The sequence below is a fragment of the Scyliorhinus torazame genome, chromosome 15 (assembly GCF_047496885.1).
Source record: "Scyliorhinus torazame isolate Kashiwa2021f chromosome 15, sScyTor2.1, whole genome shotgun sequence".
In the NCBI taxonomy this organism is placed as follows: Eukaryota; Metazoa; Chordata; class Chondrichthyes; order Carcharhiniformes; family Scyliorhinidae; genus Scyliorhinus; species Scyliorhinus torazame.
Window position 1 is genome coordinate 126,706,627 of NC_092721.1, and position 20,691 is coordinate 126,727,317.

Sequence of the window (20,691 nt, forward strand, 5' to 3'; positions counted from 1 at the left end):
CGGTCATTACAACTCCAAGCTTGTTAATTCCAGTGGGTATTAAGTTGTGAAATAAATTCATGTGCTGACTTGAGAGTATTTTTATTCTCGGCAGGATTGAATGCTTTTAGAACAAGTCTTAATGTAAATAATGAACACATTTTTACCTTGTATTTCCTTCTTATCTTCTTGGTTGTTGATCTGAGCTTCAATGTTTTTTACAGATTGACCACTGCAACAGGCTAATACAAGAATAATTTACTTAACTTTTGTCAAAATAAAAACAATATTTAACAAAAAGGCTGTTTCCCGAATACAGTATCGTACTGAACGTGACTATACTCACTCTGGGTAGAAGACTTTGTCTTTAAAATGTAGAAAAGAACAATTAAAACAATGGCTATGGCCATTATAAATATGGTAGACATGGCAATTATTAAAGCAGTGCCCATGTGTCCTTGTCCAGCATGGTCTACTAAACAAAGACAAAATTAAAGAAAAAAATATAGATAACTGAATTATCCTTATAAATTATGAAGTTACAAATGTGCAAGGTAAGAAATAGAAAGTTGAGAGCACTGAAGTCAGAGTTATCTAATTTATAGTGTGAACCATGTTTTCTGTAGCAGTTAATGGTGGAAATACACTCCTGGTACAGCTGTATAACATCATGGACGGGATTCTCTGATCCTGAGGCTAAGTGTTGATGCCTTCGTAAACGCCATCGCGTTTTACGGCGGCGTCAACAGGCTCCCAGGATCAGCGATCCTGCGCCTCACGGGGCCAGCACGGCACTGGAGCGACTCACGCAGCTCCAGCTGCCGATACCAGCATCAAACGGGTGGCGCGGGTCTGCGCATGCGCACTAGTTGCCTTCTCCGTGCCGGCCCCGATGCAACATGGCGGAGAGCTACAGGGGCCCAATGCGGAGGAAAATAGGCCCCCACCAGGAGAAGCTGGCCTGCTAATTGGTAGGCCCCGAACACGGGCCAAGCCACGGCGGAGGCCCGCCCCCCCCGGGGTCGGATCCCCCCTCCCCCCCCACCAGGCCGCCCCCCCCCCCCCCCGCAGGATGAATGGCGAGGTCCCACCGGGTAGCACCACATGTGAACGGCGCCGGTGGGCCTCGGCCTATCTCAGCGGCCACTCGGCCCATCGCGCTCGGGGAATCATCGGGGGAGCTGCTCAACCGGCGCCGCGCTGACCGTGCCAGCGCCAATGGAGCCGATTCTCCGGTGACCGGAGAATCGGCGGACCGGCGTCGGAGCGGTGTCACGTGAATCGCACCATCACCCGGCGATTCTCGGGGTCGGAGGATCCCGCCCCATATTCCTCATCTGGGAAGAAGGATCCATGCTGGTAAGCCCAGCAGGAAAGGCTCCTCGCAGATCAGGATGCCATTTTGTCTGACTGCCCTCATCTTCCCTCCCCCCCCCCCTTTCAGTTCCCCCCTGTTTTTTACCCTTCCCCAACCTCTGGGAGACCCTGGAAACACCCTCTCACCCGCCCCCCCACCTGGTAACCCCCCCCCCCCCCCCCCGAGCCTGATCCCTGGCAGCGCCAATGTGGCACCTGGGCACCCTGGTACTGCCACCCTGCAGTGGCCCTGCTAACCTAGCAGTGCCACAGTGTCTGAGTGCCACCCTGCTCTGTCCCTGACCGCTCTGGGGTCTCTAATGGCCTAGGAACCCCCCACTCCCCTCCAGGTGCCACTACGACTGGCCCACGTTTGTGGAAAAAAGTACTAAATGGCGCCCTGGGGAGGTCTCCCAGGCTTGGCTATTAGGTCCCAGGCGCCCGGAAAATCCTGAGAATGTATATTTAAATTAGCTTAGTGGCTCATTTAAATATGCAGATCTGGATCAGGTGAGGGCAAGATCTAGATCGTGACATCTCGCGAGACTCTGTTAAATCTCGTGCCTGTTTCAAACGTTGCAAATCTCGTGAGAGGCCCAACACCAAGTCGGGCGCAACGAGTCCGTTAAATCACACCCATATTTTTCACCATGTGGCAAATTCAGGAAAATTGCAAGGAACAGCACCATCTACATTACATGGCCTTTCTCGACCTCACAAAAGTCTCTGATTCTGTAAACCACAAAGGCTGATGGAGTATCCTCCTCACATGTGGCTGCCCTCCGAGATTTATCACCACCCTCCACCTACTCCATCATGACATGCAAGCTGTGATCCCCACCAATGGAACCACCCACAAACACTATTTCAATGAAGACTGGGATCAAACAAGACTGTCATTGGACCAGCCTTCTTTTCCATCTTCCTCACTGTAATACTGCCCCTCACCTTCAACAAATTACTCACAGGCTTGGAGATAATGTACAGAACAGAACAGACAGGGAAACTGTTCAACCTGTGCCACCTTCAATCCAAAACCACTCTAACTATAGTCATGGAACTTCAGTGTGCAGGTGACGCTTGGGTATGCACTCATTTAGAAACTGAGCTTCAAGTTATTGTCTTTCTCCAAACTATATGAGAAAATAGTCCTTTTACCAAACACCCAGAAAAGTAAGATCTGTTTCCAACTATTTCCTATAGCAAAACATCTCCTCCCATTGATTGAGATCAACAATGAGATCCTGAAAAATGTGGACCATTTTCCGTATCATGGGAGTCTCCTCTCGATGAAGGCAAACATAGATGACAAAATTTATCATTACCTCCATTGTGCCAATTAAGCCTTTGGCTGATTGAAGAGGAGTATTTGAGGACTGGTGGTTTACCAGGCAGCAGTGATCCCCCCATTTCTATATGCTTCAGAGACTTGGACAACCTACACCAGATACCTTAAAGCACTGGATGGAGAAGAAGCACGAGTGGTGTTTCACAAGATCCTCCGAATTCGGTGGCAAGAAAAGCAGTCCAAGAGAAGCGACCTTTCCCATGACACCTGGCCCAACATCTAGGCGCTGATCGCTCAAAATCAGCTCCACTCGGCAGGCAAGTCATTCGTATGCTTGACACAAGACTCCTGAAGCAATTGCTCTATTCTGAACTCAGTGGTAACAGGAGACTCCCAGGAGGACAGTGCAAACGCTTTTTCAGGTGGATTTCTTCAATACCGAGTATTGAGAACTAAAAACCTTCCTTAGTTCCCCAATCAGCTGCACCATTCCCCACCCCTTCCACAAGTGCACTGAATCCTTTTTCTTTCATTATAAAGTGCCCTGCGAGATCTTCCTGGAATTGAGGAGCAGTATAAAAGGTTTCAAGCTCAGAGTTGTTAGTTTATGAGATACTGATACATCCTTAAGATCACATACCTTTGTGCGTTTCTTGTAGAATTGGAGAGTTTGCATTGATAGCTGAGACACTGCTTGAAATACTTGAAGACGAAGTAATGCCTAAACCTACGAAACAATAATACAATTGGAAACTTTTAATTTAACTCAATCGTTCAATTATTTCATGTCTATTTTGCAACAAACATTTTTAACAGTTAAACACATTTGGAAAACAGTGGGGTGGTTTTCAGCTTGCTATCGCCATCGGAGAGATTAGAGGTGCGTATGAAAAATCCAAAGATTTTGCAGTACCCACCTGTGTCAGAGGGCAGTGCCGGGGCAGTCCTGTGGGAGAGGGGGTGGTTCCTATTTATGTCTGGTGGAGGAGGAGAGTGGGCAGTGAGGAAAGAACTTGCAGGCTTGGGGGGTGGGGGAGGAGCTGCCACTAACAAGTTGGGGCAGGGATACTGGCAATACCTCCACGGTGGAGTGGGGGGAGGAGGTGGGTCCTGATGATTGTCTGGGGTGGGAGGGGGTGGAGTAAAATTTCAGTTATGATCGGGGTTTCTCTTTGAAGATGGTATCCTGATCTCCATGGAGCTGGGTGCCGGCTCTATCAGACCCCACCCGCCAGAGTGACGGTGTAAACCAAACTCACTCATTTTTTTCTTCAAAGAGGTTCAAGATCTGGAAAGAAAACTGGTCTCTGCAATTGAAGATGCCTGCCAATTTTCAGTCTGAGCCTGATGCTGAAAAAATACGATAAGAGTCTGCACTGTCAATTTATTAAAAACAAACTTTAAATAATCATAGAATCCCTACAGTGCAAAAGGAGGCTATTCAGCCCATTGAGTCTGCACCGACCCTCTGAAAGAGCACCCTACCTAGGCCCATGCCCTTCCTTAACCCTAGAACCCTACCTAACATTTTGGACACTAACGACAATTTAGCACGGCCAATCCATTTAACCTCCACATCTTTGGACTGTGAGAGAAAACCGGAGTACTTGGAGGAAACCATGCAGACACAGAGAGAATGTGTAAACTCCACACAGACAGTCACCTCAAGTTGGAATTGAACCTGGGTTCCTGGCGCTGTAAGGCAGGAATGCTAGCCACAGTGCTGCCCTTGTATTTTTGGACAAGAATTATATCTAAGTTGGTAGATTCCAGAATTAATTAGAATAATGATTGTTAAAACATTCATTGAATAAAAATGGAAGGTATTGGAAAGTACAACGTACATGCAAGTATACTCAATAGAGAAGAACTAATGATAGGTTGATTCCGTATTTCAGAATATAAAATATTCTCTACTTAAACATTCAAATATCATGAATATTACGAGACACTAGTTAAAATTTAACACTGAAGTAATTACAACAAAGTTTCTTCGAATGTAAAAAGACTAATTTGTCATCAAATAGCTTTTCTGATATTTTTCTCTGCATTTCATTTTTAACAAATTAGTAAACTGATATTTTTTAGTCATTAAGGGCATGTGGATGTTGCCAGCTAGGCCAGCATTCATTGCCCATCCCTACTTGCTCTTGAGAAAGTGGTGGTGAGCTTATTGAACTGCTGCAGTCCCGCGTTGTAGGTGTACCCAGTACTGTTCGGAAGGGAGTTCCAGGATTTTAACCCAGCGACAGTGAAGGAACAATAATATATTTCCATGTCAGTATGGTGAGTGGCTTGGAGGGGTACCTGCAGATGGTGGTGTTCCCATATGTCTACTGCCCTTGTCCTTCTGGATGACAAGAGGTCACGGGTTTGGAAGGTGCTGTATCAGGAACCTTGTAGAGTTCCTATAGTGCAGCTTGTAGATGGTACACACTGTTGCTACTCTGCGTCAGTGATGGAGAGAGTGAATATTTAAGTTGGGGAAATGAGGTGTCAATCAAACCGGCTGCATTGTCTTGGATTATGTTGATTTTCTAGAGCATTGTTGGAGAAGCTCTCATCCTGGCAAGTAGAGAGTATTCCAGCACACTCCTGACTTGTGCCTTTTAGATGGTGGACAGACTTTGGGGAGTCAGGAAGTGAGTTACACGTTGCAGAATTCCTAGCCTCTGATCTGCTCTTCTCGCTACACTACGCTTTATATGGCTAATCCAGTTCAGTTTCTGATCAATGGCAACCCCCAGGATATTGATAGTGGGGGATTCAGCGATGTTAATACCATTCAATGCCAATGAGAGATGCTTAGATTGTCTCTTTATTTGAGATTATAATTGCCTGGCATTTGTGCAACATGGTTGTTGCTTGTCACTTATCAGCCCAAGCCTGAATGTTGCCCAGGTCTTGCTTCAGGTGGACACAAACTGCTTCAGTATCTGTGGAGTGGTTAATGGGACTGAACACTGGAGTTGTCAGCGAACATCTCCACTTCAGACTTTGTGTTTGTAAGGACAAGTTAATGAAAATTAAGGCACTAAAACAATGTGACATATCTTACTTTTATTTTCAGGAAGTTTAGACATCTTTTAAAAAGCAATACATGCAGTTTTCCAATGCAGCATTACCCCTATATGCCACAATCTCCCCCCCTAAACCACCATGGTTAATGCCTGTTCAAGGATTGATTCATTTTTAAATATAACAACTTAAGCTCTCAATAGTCTTTGAATTAGGATGCTTTGATATTAAGCATAAATCTGAGGGACAAGCTAAGTCTCCTCTACTGGCATTCAAAGTTCACATGAGCGGCCTTTCTTTCAAACAGGAATGAGTGTAAAAGTTATTCATGCTCAAGATGGAGTAACAACATAATAGTAGGTTGTTTGTGTTTTTTTATGATGCACCAAAAAGGGCAGATTTCCCTGTGTTCTCTTTCACATCTCTACTTGGCCATTTACGAAGGCCTGGGAGTAGGGACAATTAGTTTCTTGGTTAAGGTGTGATATATAGCACAGAGGAACCTGAAAAAGGGGAAAATAATAGAAGAGCACTAGTATATATGTACCTGCACCCAGAAGGCATAGACTGGGCAAGTAACTGGCTCCGACTCGGGCTTAACCCCACAATTGTTGCTTAAGTATCCAATACAATAACATGTCTTAACATGTAAATACTGCTTTTGAATAAGGAGTCAATGGGCCAAAACCTATTTATTCAGCAATACCATTTGGAGCTATGGTGTGTTGGCATGGTTATGGACATCTTAAATTATTTCCAAGATATCTACATGTTGCTAATAAAAAGTCTCACTTCTAGAATCTTTAATGCCAATATATTTAAATGGAAATGTATCTAGAAGGGTTGATATTTGTGTTAAAGTACCCTTCGTCAGAACACAATGTTCACAGTAGTGTAGGATCTGCTTGTTCTTTTTCTCTCTTTTGAGGACTGGTGACTTATTCAGATTATTTTTTGTCAGCAATCTGATGGAGTGGATCAGGTACCCTTTGCTCAACCTACTTGGTTTTCATTTCCTTGCTTGCAGTCTGTTCTGTTTTCCTTTTTGACTTGCTGTACCTGCAGACTTCCATGTCTTTTCCCTTTCAATTTTCAGTTTCTCACCTTTTTCCTTGCGTCAGTCTCTACCATGTCTTTAAGCCTCAAAAAATAGCACATTGTTAAGTTTTAAATGCCTTTTTTCACTAGTCTCATTGATCTTTTACATTGTCTAACAGTTTTATTAAGCAGTTTGCAGGCCATTCAACCTGTTATTTATCTCTTTGTGAAGACAGTGTATCCTACTCTTCAATGTCATGTTCCTTCTTCAAATGTTTTTAAAGATTTCTTTCCCCAATTAAGGGGCAATTTAGCGTGGCCAATCCATCTACCTGCACATATTTGGGTTGTGGAGTGAGACCCACGCAGACACTGAGAGAATGTGCAAACTCCACACGGACAGTGACCCGGGGCCAGGATCGAACCAGGGTCCTCAGCGCCGTGAGGCAGCAGTGCTAATTACTGCACCACCGTGCCAACCCTCCTTTCTTCAAATGTTAATAGTTATGATAAGGTTTACACCTCAAATGTTTACTTTCCTTTTCTCTATCTAGCTGTTAACCGACTTTTTCTGTATTTCAGATCTCTTTTCCGCCTTTATCTTTTTAAATGTAGGAGGGAGTTCATGCCCTGTCTTTATTCAATTCAAAGTGGGGGTTCCTAAATAAAAAGGAATTTTTCCAAATCCCTAGTCTGCTGTTGAATAATATAAATCCAGTTAGTTCCAATTTTGAGTCCCGCTCAGTCAGGGGTATCGTGAGGTACCTATGTATAATCTCAGGTTTCCTGGGCTATGGTTTTGGGCTAGGATAGGACTAGCCTAATCTGTGATGTGAACTTTGGTCAAATCTTCTGTGGAATTCTGGCTGAGTGCAAAATTACAGTAAAGGAGGAAAGAAAGTTGAAATAATATTTTATATGTATATATGCTTGAGAGATAACTCACATTCTTTTGTGTTAGGAGATGCCAATGCACAGGAATGGCAAACCTTTGTATAGGTGTTTCTTGATCTATTATCTAGGATATAGTAACTGTAAATAAAGATCACATATATAAGTTAACAAAATCGCGGCACAAAATACCACCTCATGTTAACAGTGGACAATTAAAGATTATGTCAAAAGTAATGAACAGCAATTGATAAGTAAATCCTTTGCAGCTCACACCAATCCCAAATAAACACAATTGCAGGATACAAACATGAGGAATTCACTACTTTAGTACTAATATTGTTGGCAGATTTTAAAATGTTCCTTTTGGCAAACAATGTCCATCAACTAATGTTGAAAAGTATAAATTAAGAAATCTGAGAAAATTCTGACAGCTTTTTTCAAGTAAATGTTGCACAACATCTCTACAGGATGTCCAGAGAATCACAGACACTTGAGCTGCCATTACGTGAAAGTAAACAGGATTTTGTGACATGAACACTTGAGGTAACAATATGCTGGGTGAATGTCCAGCTAATTCTGAACTCACACTTCACATTCATTTCATTAGTAGTTGATGGATGTCATCTGCACCCCGGATGGTGTTCCAGCATGAAATCATACGCTGCCAGTATAAGGGCCCACTGTTGAATTCCGGCTGACGCAATGGGAAGAACTGCCCTGTCCTCCTTGAACAACCCCAGCAATGGCTTGTGATCGGTCAGCACTGTGAATCGATGCCCGTAGGTGGATTGGTGGAATTGTTTGATGGTAAAGTCATGGCCAGACCCTTCTTCTCTATTTGGGCATAGTTGCGCTCAGTCACTGCAGCTCCTGACTTTCGTTCATCTGATAGGCCAATACGGCACCGATGCCATATGGTGAGGCGTCACAAGTGACCAAAAGCAGCTTTGCAGGGTCGCAATGAATCAGCAGCTGAGAAGAAGTGAGCTGCTGTTTCGCTTCAGTCAATGCTGCTTCCTGCGACTGTCCCCATGCCCATACCCAGTCCTTTTTGAGGAGATCGTGCAAGGGGGCCAACGTAGTCACAAGGCCTGGGATGAACATGCCATAATAATTGACGAGCCCCAGGAATGAAGGAAGTTCCATCACCCCTTCTGGCATAAGGGCCTGTTGAATGTCCCACACTTTATTTTCAACCAGGTGGAAGCCCTCCAGGACTACGCTGTGTACCAGCTAGGTCACCTCACGGGTGTGAAAAACATTTCTCTCGACGGAGGCGAATGCCAGACTCAATGAAGCACCTTGTCCAGGATGTCCTGTGCAGACGTCCCGGGACAAACACACTGTCCAAATAAACTGTTATGGGCGGTAGGCCCTGCAAAATATTTTCTATCACGCTGGAAAATGGCACAGGCCGATGGCACACCAAAAGGGAATCTGGCATATTCAGAAACCCCCGATGCATGTTCACCATGATATAATTATGAGATCATCCGGGTCTAACATCAATTGAAGTTACGCATGGCTCATGTTGGATTTGATGAAAGAGTGACCACCGACCAACTTGACGTATAGGTCCTTGATCCATGGCGTGGGATTTCGGTCCAGCTTGGATGCCCTATTTACCATCATTTTATAGTTGCCACAGAGGCTTCATTACGGGGACAACTAACACTGCCCAATCTGCAAATTTCACAAGTCAGATGATCCCCAAACCTTCCAGTTGATCGAGCTCCGTTTCCACCTTAGGCAGCAGTGTGTAAGGGACAGGGCGAACATGAAAATATCTCGGTTGTGCCGAAGGGTCCACATGGATCTTTGCCAGGGCCCGGCGGATTGACCCTCGTCCAGTCCTGAAAACTTTGGTGTACTTTGCCAATGCCATGTTGAGATCATCCAAGCCCACCTGGAACACCTGCTGCCAGTCTATTCAGAGGCGTTGTAACTAGTCACGGCCAAGCAAACTGGGGCAGTCACCTCTCACCATGACCAGGGTTAGGCAAGCGGATATTGCCCGTAGACCACTGGGGCCATGGTGGTCCCAGCAATGGCCAGCGGCTCCCCGGTGTAGGTGGCTAACTGGACCACGGTGTCCCTCATTGACAGAGCTGCACTCCTGTCCTGAGTGTCTCAAAAGTGTGCCTACCGGCAACCGAGAAGGAAGCACTAGAGTCCAACTCTATCAGCAATGGGTGACTATTGACATGAACCATGACCTTAATGGGGGTGACGTTGGTTGCGGAAATGCAGTTGTAGAGTCTTCCACGAGAAAGGTGCGGGACCAGAGGTTTGGGCGGCCATGCTTACCAGGGCAACAGGTGGACGGAGGCCGCTCTCTGCGACCACGCTGACCACACGTCCCACAACACTGGAGTTATCGTTATCCAGATAAGGGAAGGGGTCCTGTCTGGTCTTCAGGGTCTTAGGCCACCGTTGACCTAAGGCGGGTTTCTGCCCAGGGCGAACAACTGGGATTACCCGATCAAGGGGTACCACTGCCCGGGCAGAGGTGCGACCTAAGCATAGGACTTTCATCCCCTGTAATTCTTGTGCACCCTGCTCTGCGCTTTCATGCGACAGGGCAATTTCCCCGGCGCTCTTGATGTCCAGCTGAGGTTCATCAAACAATTTCCACTGGGTTGCCGCATTATGGATGCCGCAGATCAATCTGTCTCGCAACATTTCAGAGAGGGCAGCGCCATATTCGCAAAATTCCATGAGTTTCCTGAGATGCGCCAAAATGTCTGTTATGGGCTCCCCAGAGGTCTGATCAGCTGTATTGAAATGGCAGGGCCGGACAATGACTGAGGGTTTGGGGTTGAAGTGATCAGCCATAAACGATCCCAGGTCCGCGAGTAATTTTAGAGTCTGGGGTGGCGGGGTATATTAAGTTTTTTATCACACTGATGGTGGGCACACTACAAGCCATGAAGAGAATCATAGCCTGGTGTTCATCGCTGATAATGGCATTACCCCCCAAAAAATCAACACATGCGCTCAACATATTGTGGCCAGTCTCTGACACTTTCATCAAACGCCTCTAGCTTTCCAAAATGTGGCATCACTACGGTAGGCAAAACAACCTCCAAAGGCCTTTGGAGAGGCAGCCGGTACAGCAAAAAATGGCACCATCTGCAGCTCCACTTAACCTTTGCTGCCAGTATTGAGCTCAAGGAGCGCCACACAGCAACCGTAAGGAACAAAAGATTTATTCATAATGAAACAAAGACTCTTATGTCCCAGATGGGATTACCCAGGCCCAGCCTACACTCCGGCCGCAGTTTTTATATCCTGATTTTCTTGCCCTCTCAGCGCAGATGCTTGTACTCCACGAGATTCAAGGGGAGCCTAATCGGCCCGGCCCCGTGGGCCTAGTTTAGGTTACAACGAATTCCAATAAATCATATCAGTCCTTTGAGTATCTTTTCTCAATAATTGCCAAATTATTGTTACCAGAACAATATCCAAGTTCTCGCACAGTGAGGAAAATAGTGCTAAAATAATGGGATTGATTTGGGTTCAAATCTTTTTGTCTGATTTAATCTCCAGCAATTTAGTTTTTGTGGTATTAACTATCTACACATGGAGATGATAAACTGAGAATAGATTTCCAGGAACCTATTGCAATCTTTACTGGAGGCAATGTTTATTTATCTTGTCTGGCTACTTTTCCTGTTTGAGATTAACTATTTTATCAGTGCTACATCTAATACCCTTGACCAAAATCGGCTCAATGACAATATCAAATTGAACGTCAGTTGATTCAAAGGGTTTCTTCATCCCAGAAATCTGATGCAGCACGCTGTCGGGATTCTCCGTTTTGCCGGCTGGTCAATGGGGTTTCCCATTGTGGGGCAGCTCCACGCTGCCATGAAACCCCCGAGCTGCCGGCAAAGCAGAGAATCCCTACGCCGGAGAATTCAGCCGAAGATCTCTACAGTGGAATGTTTTTTATTCCTAACTCTCCAATGTATCAGGATCAGAAAATGACTAAAATGAGAAATGTTAGGAGCCTTTTGTGGTTAGTGGTACGAGAGCTGATGCCAAACCACAAATGTGTGGATGGCCAAAGCTGATGGTGTTAGATTTTTGCTTCACACAGCAATTTATTTGCAGTCCAACGTGTGATTATTGACCAAATCACTTTCATGAAAGAGCCAAGACATAAGAAGACTGGGCATTTACTGGAAATTGGCTACTGATATGGGCTTGTTGCAGTCTGTTCTCCAAATCATGCAAAGCGGTGTAGAAACAAAGTCAACTCAAATACTCATATTTTTATTCCTGGAACAGCAGAACCTTTACAATTGAATTTTGAAGCTAATTTAAGAGAATGTTGGGTAAAATGCTAAAATATGCTAAGATATGAAGATCCACTGTTTGAACAGTAACTCCTGGAAGTGTGAAAGAAGAAAGCTGAATGGTGAAAGTTCCAGGCAGAGTTATCAAAAAAAAATGCAATTAGACAGCAGTGGTACAGAACGAGGCGGAAGAGATTGCGAGAGGGATGGATACAGCAGAATTAAGATGAACAGACCAAGCTATCAAAAGGAAAAAGATCTTGAAGGACAAAGAGAGTGAAAAAAATAAAAAACAAAAGAGAAGTTATGCCAGAGAGACCAGGAAGATGCAATGGAAGAAATTCTATGGGTATTTCTGAACCAATGGAGGTGGGTTTGGAGGCCAAGACGGTGGGGGGTGGGGTGGTGGGGGGGGGGGGGGGGATGGTTGCTGAGAAAATAGCGGGGAGCTGGGTGGGATACCTCCCTAACATATTCCTGCTCTGGGAGAACTTTCCAGGTGACCGAGGACTTGGAAATAAAGTCAGCAGCTGCTTCAACGATGTGGGCGGCCGATTATGCCATTTCAGGACCCAATTTGGGACCAATTTCCAATAGATGTGGGATCTTTCCACCTTGGGAGTGGACCTTATCATGTGCAGGACCTGTCTGCTCTATGGAGGCAGCTTCCCGGCAGAAGAAGAGGGACTGTTGAAGCCTACCTTCAATTTCCCCCTCCATAATGATGGCCGCACTTATTTTAGCAGATTTAGAAACCTTCAGAGAGTACCTCCATCTCCTAATTGGATGGGCTCTCGGAGGCTGCTTATTAACTTGCGTCTTCGTGATACCAGGTAGCTAGGTGGGACAAATGTGTCCCATATGGCAAAGACGTGCTGGAAAATTCATTCTTAATGTCACAGGTCATATGAGGCGATATGAGGAAAAAGAGCATGACCTCGATCTGAATCCATCAACCTGTCAGGAATGACGCAATAATTATCCAAAAATTGTAACGTAAGCATGCTTGCTCTTATTCATCCACATGAATATTTGTTGATGGGAAGGCATTGCGCCCCACTGTTCAGATGACGCTTACTTGTAAAATGCTAATGACGTATGTCGGATCATGGTTCAGTTTTGAAGTATGAATGGAAGGAGCAAGTCTAGTGATGTTCCATCTGTTAGTACCAGGCACTGAGCAACTTAATTAATGGTAATGCGAGCCAGTCAAAAAAGCAGTACAATATTTTCTCCTCTGGCTCCTCAAAAATCCACCCCACAGCTGACATAGAAACTAGGAGCAGGGGTAGGCCGTTCAACCCTTCGAGCCTGCTCTACCGTTCAAAATGATGATGATTGATCCTCTCTCTCAATTCCATACTCCAGCACGATCTCCATAGCCCTTTGACACCTTTAGAGTCTATAAATCTATCTGTTTCCTTCTTAAATATGTTTAATGATTTGCCCTGCAAAGCCTTCTGTGATAGAGAATTTCACAGGTTCACCACCCTCTGAATGAAGCAGTTCCTCTTCATCTCAGTCCTAAATGATCTACCCCATATCCTGAGACTGTGACCTCTTGCTCTACACACTGAATTGTGATCACATCCCATCAGTACTTCTAGCTCAGTTGCGCAAGTAGCTGCCGAAATTCCTGCTTTCTCCGAACAGAGCTGCAAGCGCATGTTAGAACAGCACTTGCTGCGTGCTGGTTCTCAACGAATGAAGCTTGACCTTCTCAGTAAGGATTTGATGACTTTGGGCAGATGACAAATATGCTCCTTTTATCACCACCTGAAGTTGATCCTAATTTGTGGGGCAGCACGGTAGCACAGGGGCAGCACAGTAGAACTGGGGCAGCACGGTAGTACAGTGGTTAGCACAGTTGCTTCACAGCTCCAGGGTCCCAGGTTCGATTCCTGGCTTGGGCCACTGTCTTTGCGGAGTCTGCCCGTTCTCCCCGTGTCTGCGTGGGTTTCCTCCGGGTGTTCTGGTTTCCTCCCACAGTCCACAGGTTTGGTGGATTGGCCATGATAAATTGCCCTTAGTGTCCAAAAATGTTAGGTGGGGTTTCTGGGTTACAGGGATAGGGTGGAGGCATGGGCTTAAGTAGGGTGCTCTTTCCAAGGGCCGGTGCAGACTCGATGGGCCGATTGGCCTCCTTCTGCACTGTAAATTCTATGATTCTAATTTAAAATCTCCCCACATATTGCAGCAAGGGGGATAGATATAAATACAATAGAAGCAGAATCATATTGCAGGACAATGGGACTGGAATTAAGTGAAAAGCAGAGAAATTGTTAACTTAAGAAGTTCTGATCAAGCAGAGCTGAAAAAGATGGCAGGACAAGTTTAATTAGGCTAAATCATGGGAAGCAGGAGAAATTAAAGCTAGAACAGTTTGAACGAAAATATATACTTTATTTTTGAAATCTATAAAAGTGAACTACAACATGTCAAATTAACATTAGATATTCTAATTAAATTTATAATACATGTTATACTTGCCTTTAATTTATAATTTATAGAACGATTTAGTATAATAAAAATGTGGGGTCTTAGCTTGGGAATATGATAAATATTTTCCAGGCATATAAGTAGTTATAGATATTCTAAAATTTGCATTGTCTGTTAAATATATACAAATAATTGCTTGTAGATAATAGGACTGATTTGTAGTTGACTATTATTCAGGCAATATGTTCATACAATCATACAATGATACTGCACAGAAGGAGACTATTTGACTTGTTTTGATAAATCTGTGTAATTAATCTCACAGCTGTCTTATTCATCCTCCACAGCCTTGTTGCATTTTTATTCCCTTTAGGGTTCATCAAATTCTCTTTTGAATGTTATTATTAAATCTATTTCTGCCATCCTTTCAAGCAGTGTTTTCAAAGATTTACAATTCACATTAATCACTTACTAAGATGAGGGGTCAAAGTGTAATGTACCAGGTTTACTGACAATACAAAATTAAGTGGGAAAGGAAGCAATGAGGAGGACACAAGGGGTGGAATTCTCTGATAATGGGGCTATGTCCCCACACCCGCGAGGAAAGGGGCGTGGATCACTCTGGACTTTCCTGGAGAAAGTCCAGTGAGTCTCCGTTTTGCAGGGGGCTAGCAGGGCCCCTTGTGCTCCTCGCAGCTCCGGCTGCCGATACAGAGCCCTGCACTTCCGGCTGCGGGAATTGGGAAGGAAAATAATCATGTGAGAGGTTTTCTTCAATGGGACCTTCACTGGCTGTTTTGGGTTGAAGTTTTATAAAATCTAAGTGGGGCAACTTTTTTGAAAGGGAATGTAGAATGCCCGATTTAAAAAAGAAATCATGAGTATTTCAAAGACTTGCAGTGCTATTAAAGGGGTAATTGGTTCTGTACCTTATGGACATTGGAAGATGCACGAAGGATTGGAATGGATAGTATGGAGGGTGCATGGGGGTGGTGAGGAGCTTGAGAGGTGAGACATTCTAAACTGCCTTGGCATTTTCCCACTGTAATAACCCCAGCAGACCACGGGGATGACCCGATTGATCTCCCCATGGGACTCGTGAAATATGAGCTCCCCGGAGACTTGATAGCAGGGCTCGTTAAGACGTACTGATAAAAGCAGCCCAGGAAGGGAACCAATGTTTTCAGATGGTCACTGCTGGGACTAGATGTACACCCCACCACTTTGAGGCCTTGCATTTACTTGGTGAATAAACCTCTTTGCTTAAATCCTTCTTTGGGCTCCTATGATTGTAATACCAACCTTCACTGCCCCCTTGGTCCTGTTTGGGAAGGCAGCAAGCTTATCTCCAACCCATGCCCTTGTCCTCAGGCTGAAAATATGTGGGATGGGCATTGTCAGGATGGAGACGGGATTGCAGAGCTGGGAAAATTCCCAATTCCCACTTCGAAGTCAAAAATCTAGCCATTCCCAAGGACCTGGGTTCAATCCCGGCCCCGGGTCACTGTTCGTGTGGAGTTTGCACATTCTCCCCATGTCTGCGTGGGTCTCACCCCCACAAACCAAAGATGTGCAGAGTCTAGAACATATGGGCCTGGATTTTTCAGATCTGCTGTGGTGCCTCACACCAACCCGCACATTTAACCTGCACTGGTGAAAATTGGGGTTGCTGGGTATGGGCTTAGAATTGGGTCCCGGCTGCAATCTTTAGACCTTCACTGAGTACCTCTGACTCAGACAAATAATTTTCTCTTAACTGGCTGCCTTAGAATGTTATATCTGAAAAAAGTTTTTAAAATCTATTTCTGAAATATATCAAGCCAAATTGCATATAATTACACACTTTTGGAATAGCTAAAACACAAAACTATTAATAACCAATCTTAAAATTAATTGGGGATTGAGCAGAAGACAAGATGGTGATGTCACATTGTCAGCCTGATTTGGAAAGAAAATTGGACAGAATGTAAAATTGTCTGTTGATTTGCTATCGCTCAGAACAAATTTCATTTCTGTTAGCTCCTGCCGATCGGGGGGGGGGGGCCTTATTTGGGACTGGGCTTTTATTGTGCGGGTGGTCCAGGTCGGGCGCACGGCCGATCGGGAGCACTATTTCCACAGTCCAGGTCCGCAATCTGAGTCCGCCATGGAGCACGGCACAGCCGCTTGAGGCCGCCGCCCTGTGCATGCATGGCCTCTGACCCGGAAGTGAAGGGGGCCCTATCGGCAGCTGGAACTGTGAACTCCACGACAGCTGCCTGCTATCCCCCTGCAAGGCTGTGAATCTGTGGCTTTTGACGCCAGTTTTTCTGGTGTAAAAGACCACAGTTTTCACGACGGCATGGGGACATAGTCCCGGAAACGAAGAATCCAGCCCATTATGTCAGGTATAGTTAGAGGGATATGTACAAGCTGTTTCTCACTGTTCAAGTACGCATTTATTTTAGATGCTACTTATATTCCTAAGCTGAAGCACACCCCATCTGGTTCACTGATGTGGAAATTTTCCATCCTTACCTGGCCTGACCTATATGTGATACTACACCCACAGCATTGTGGTTGACTCTCAACTATCCTCTGAAATGGCCTCACAAGCACTTTAGTTATTTTCAAGAAGACTTGGCCTCGCCTGTGAATGAATAATTAAACAAAGGAAACACTCATTTTGGGAAAGCTTGAAAATTAAGGTGAATCTGAGAACAGGAGAAAAAAGCAAATCCTTGACATATCTGATCAAATATTCCAAGGGTTCTCTATCCTTTTCCAAAGTTCATATGAAGAAAGACTCACAGCTGAAACTAAATTTCTCCAGTATGTTTCCAGCATCTACCAGCATCTCCCTCAGTATTCTCCTGTGTGGTCACCATGATTATGCAGTAGCTTACTTTACATCTTACTTCAAGAAACTGAAAGAGGATTTCTTCCATTGCCCCAAATACCATTTCATGCTTACGTGAAAAATAGATGAATGAATTATAGACTGTATACATCGAGAAAACATTAACACCTTGTGATCAACAAATCAACCAAAATCCTTGACATAAATACAAAACAAATGACTTAACCGCCCACTCTTAAGCCACCAAGTATGGCTTTCAGAAATTCCTTATTCACTAATGAATCTCAGAAGTTGAAAACAGTGCCAACACTTTCCTGGTTTGGACTGCTAGCCTCCCAGAAAGTACAGCAAGTTTTAATAAACGACACTTACCCTGGAATACAAGGTCCACATTCTGCATCAATCTCTGCAGTGCCTGGCGTCAAGACAGTAGCTCGAAAGAACCCCTCACAATCTTTGTGCCTTCTGCAGATCTGATATACACCCTTTGAGAATTTTCCAGCCTGACAAGGCTGGCAGCCATAGGATTCATCTTTAACTCCATATCCACAGTTCTAAACAAAAACATATGAATTAGAGGCCATTGATGATTTGTGTTTAAAAAAATTAACTTGCAACGGTATGCACAGAAGGAGTGTGATGCAAGGGACTATATCAGTAAAATATGGATCCATGCTTATTCCACATGTGTGGCACTAATCATCAAGAAAGGAAGAGTTTGATTTTTGTTCTCCATCACTGAGGCGCTGAGGGAAATGTATAGCACAAAGCTGTTAATGATTTAATTTGGTGGTTTAATTTGTATTTAATCTGTTTCAAAACAGATGTGTTAAATAGGATTGATGAGTTACAGGTGCTGATTGCATTGTGGCAATATGATGTTGTGGCCTTTACAGAGGCCTAGCTCAAGGAAGGGCAGGACTGAGTGTTAAATATTCCTCAATAAAAGATCGTTCAGGAAAGACAAGAAAAGAAAAGGGGGAAGGGTAGCATTAATGATTATGGAAAATATTGATGTGCTGGAGAAAGAGGACATCCCCCAGAGGAGCCAAGGACACAATCATTTTCGCCAAAACTGAGGAACAAAAAAGGTGCAATTACATTGCTCAGTATAGTGCATAGATCACCAACTAGCGGGAAGGATGTAGATGAACAAATTTGCAAGGAGGTGCAAAAATGATAGTTATAATGGAGTGGCTTTAATTATCAGAATATAGACTGGGATAGTAGTAGTGTAAAGGACGCGGGGGGGCGGGGGGGGGGGGGGGAGGTGGCAAGAATTCCTAAAGTGTGTGGGATGGGGGGTGGGGTGGGGTGGGGGGGGTATTCAGTCTTGATCTCGGGGGTGGGGGGGGGGTATTCAGTCTTGATCTCGGGGGTGGGCTGGGTTTCTCGCAGGCCTTAGCATCCCTTCATGGCTGTGAACCTCTAGGTCTAAAAGGGTCTGGCGGCTGGTTTGCAGGCAGCGCTTTCCGTGTCTTCCTGGGCTTGAGGTGATATTGCCCTTCCAGAGTGGCAGGTGGAAAGTGGGTCTGTCTTCCTGACAGCCAAGTGCTGGGGAGGGGTTTGAAAGGAGCACCCTACTGATTACAGAGATTGAGTTTCTCCGGGGTGAAAATCTCAGAGGCAAACTGCAAGAGCGTGGCATGAATCAGATGGGAAAAAATATTGTTAAAAAGGCTGAATATATGGTGAGTTTTCCTGCTGCCGCCACCAGCGGATTTCTCCCAGTTTTCTCACCGGAACTGACACTTTGAAAAATATATGGGAACATTTTGCCCAAGGTTTAGATTGATTATTGAATTGGACAAAGAACAATCCAGAGTAAGAACTGGGGTAAAGACATTTGCTGGAGTAGGAACAGATCTAGGTCGAATAAACTGGAGAAAGATTGGTGGGAAAAATGGTAGTTGATCAATGGGGTACCTTCAGGGACGAGATAGTTTGAGCACAGGCAAGGTGTAATCCCTTGTTAGGGCAAACAAATTCCAAAGCTCCCTGGGTGACAAAAGAGATAGAAATTAAGATAAAAAAGAAAAAGGTTCAGGTCCTCCGAAATACTACCTTCTCTCTTGTGCAGGGCAGTGGCAGGCCCCACTATGGCGGCCATCTGACTTTGCCAACAGGCATCTCCTGCCTACTGGCAATCCTAGGCACCACTAATCGGCAGCAAGCTGGCAGCCAGCCCAGTTAGGGATTTGAAGATTGTGTTGCATGAGTGACTTAGATCCTGTGTGGTATTGGGACCCAGGAATCATTCAAGTGCCTGATCCTGATTTTAAAGTCACGTTTGGGAATTGGAACTCCTATTGGCAAAAGATTTTCAGGTTTTTAAAAATAACTTTGCAGCTCCTTGCATTGAACCTGACAGCTGTGCATTAATGTGCATTGGACTGTTAGGATGTGGTGCCTTCAGATTTGAAAACTGTCTCGTGGCACTCTCCAGAAGACACACAAAACATCCAGAATTTGACATTAAAAAGATGAAAAATAAATCAAGCCCAACCTAATGTCAGATCCTGTTAGGGGCTAAGGCAAGTTAGTGATAGAAATGCAGCAATCCTGTACTCGTGCTAATTGGGATAGGCTAGGGAGATCATTAAAACTACATAAGAACTAAGAGCAGAAGTAGGCCATTCAATGAGATCATGGCTGATCTTTTGTGGGCTCAGCTCCACTTTCCCGTCCAAACACCATGACCCTTTATTCCTTTATTTTTCAAAAAACTATCTATCTTTATCTTGAAAACATTTAATGAAGGAGCCTCAACTGCTTCACTGGGCAGGGAATTCCATAGATTCACAACAATTTGGGTGAAGAAGTTCCTCCTAAACTCTGTCCTAAATCTAATTCCCCTTATTTTGAGGTTATGCACGCTAGTTCTGCTTTGGGCAGTTCTACATGGGCGGGATTCTCTATTCCCCCAGCCACGTGTTTCTCGGTGGCGCCATTCGCTGGGCAGGATTCTCTACTCCCGCCGCTTATCAATGGGATATCCTATTGAAGCCAGTGCACATCATTGGGAAACCCACAGGCAGGGGTGAGCTGCCGGCAGGTTAAGAGAATCCCAAGGGCTGAAGAATTCCGGCCATCATATTATCACAGGAAGGAGGTAATTGCTCTGGAGAGAGTGCAGAAGAGGTTTACAAGAATGTTGCCAGGGCTAGAAAGGTGTAGCTATGAGGAGAGATTGGATAGGTTGGGGTTATTTTCCTTGGAGCAAAGAAGCCTGAGAGGTGATTTCATTGAGGTGTACAAAATTATGAGGGGAAGCGTTAATGTGAACAGGATAAAATTATTTCCCTTGGTGGAGAATTCTAAAACCAGGTAACATAGATTCAAGATAAATGACAGAAGGCAAACTTTTTTACATAGAGGGTAGTGGGAGTCTGGAATTCGCTGCCCGAGTTGGTGTTGGAGGCAGAGACCTCTTTTAAAAAGTACCTGAATTTGCACCTTAAGTGCTCTAAGCTACAGGGCTATAGACAGGGTACAGGAAGGTGGGATTCGAAAAGGCCTGGGTGTCCTCAGGCTGGCAT

General features: G+C 44.7%; 1 protein-coding gene across 2 annotated transcripts in view; it reads right to left on the bottom strand.

The window, feature by feature from the left end:
* The window catches only part of edar (ectodysplasin A receptor), a 133,451-nt gene that overhangs the window by 28,162 nt on the left and 84,598 nt on the right, over window positions 1-20,691 (bottom strand). For both annotated transcript variants that reach the window (XM_072476705.1, XM_072476704.1), the window contains 5 exons: window positions 17,525-17,706; window positions 7,626-7,711; window positions 3,264-3,350; window positions 326-454; window positions 147-221 (listed from right to left, as the gene is read on the bottom strand). In XM_072476705.1, the coding sequence (XP_072332806.1) occupies window positions 147-221; window positions 326-454; window positions 3,264-3,350; window positions 7,626-7,711; window positions 17,525-17,706 (559 nt within the window). The remainder of the gene's footprint in view (window positions 1-146; window positions 222-325; window positions 455-3,263; window positions 3,351-7,625; window positions 7,712-17,524; window positions 17,707-20,691) is intronic.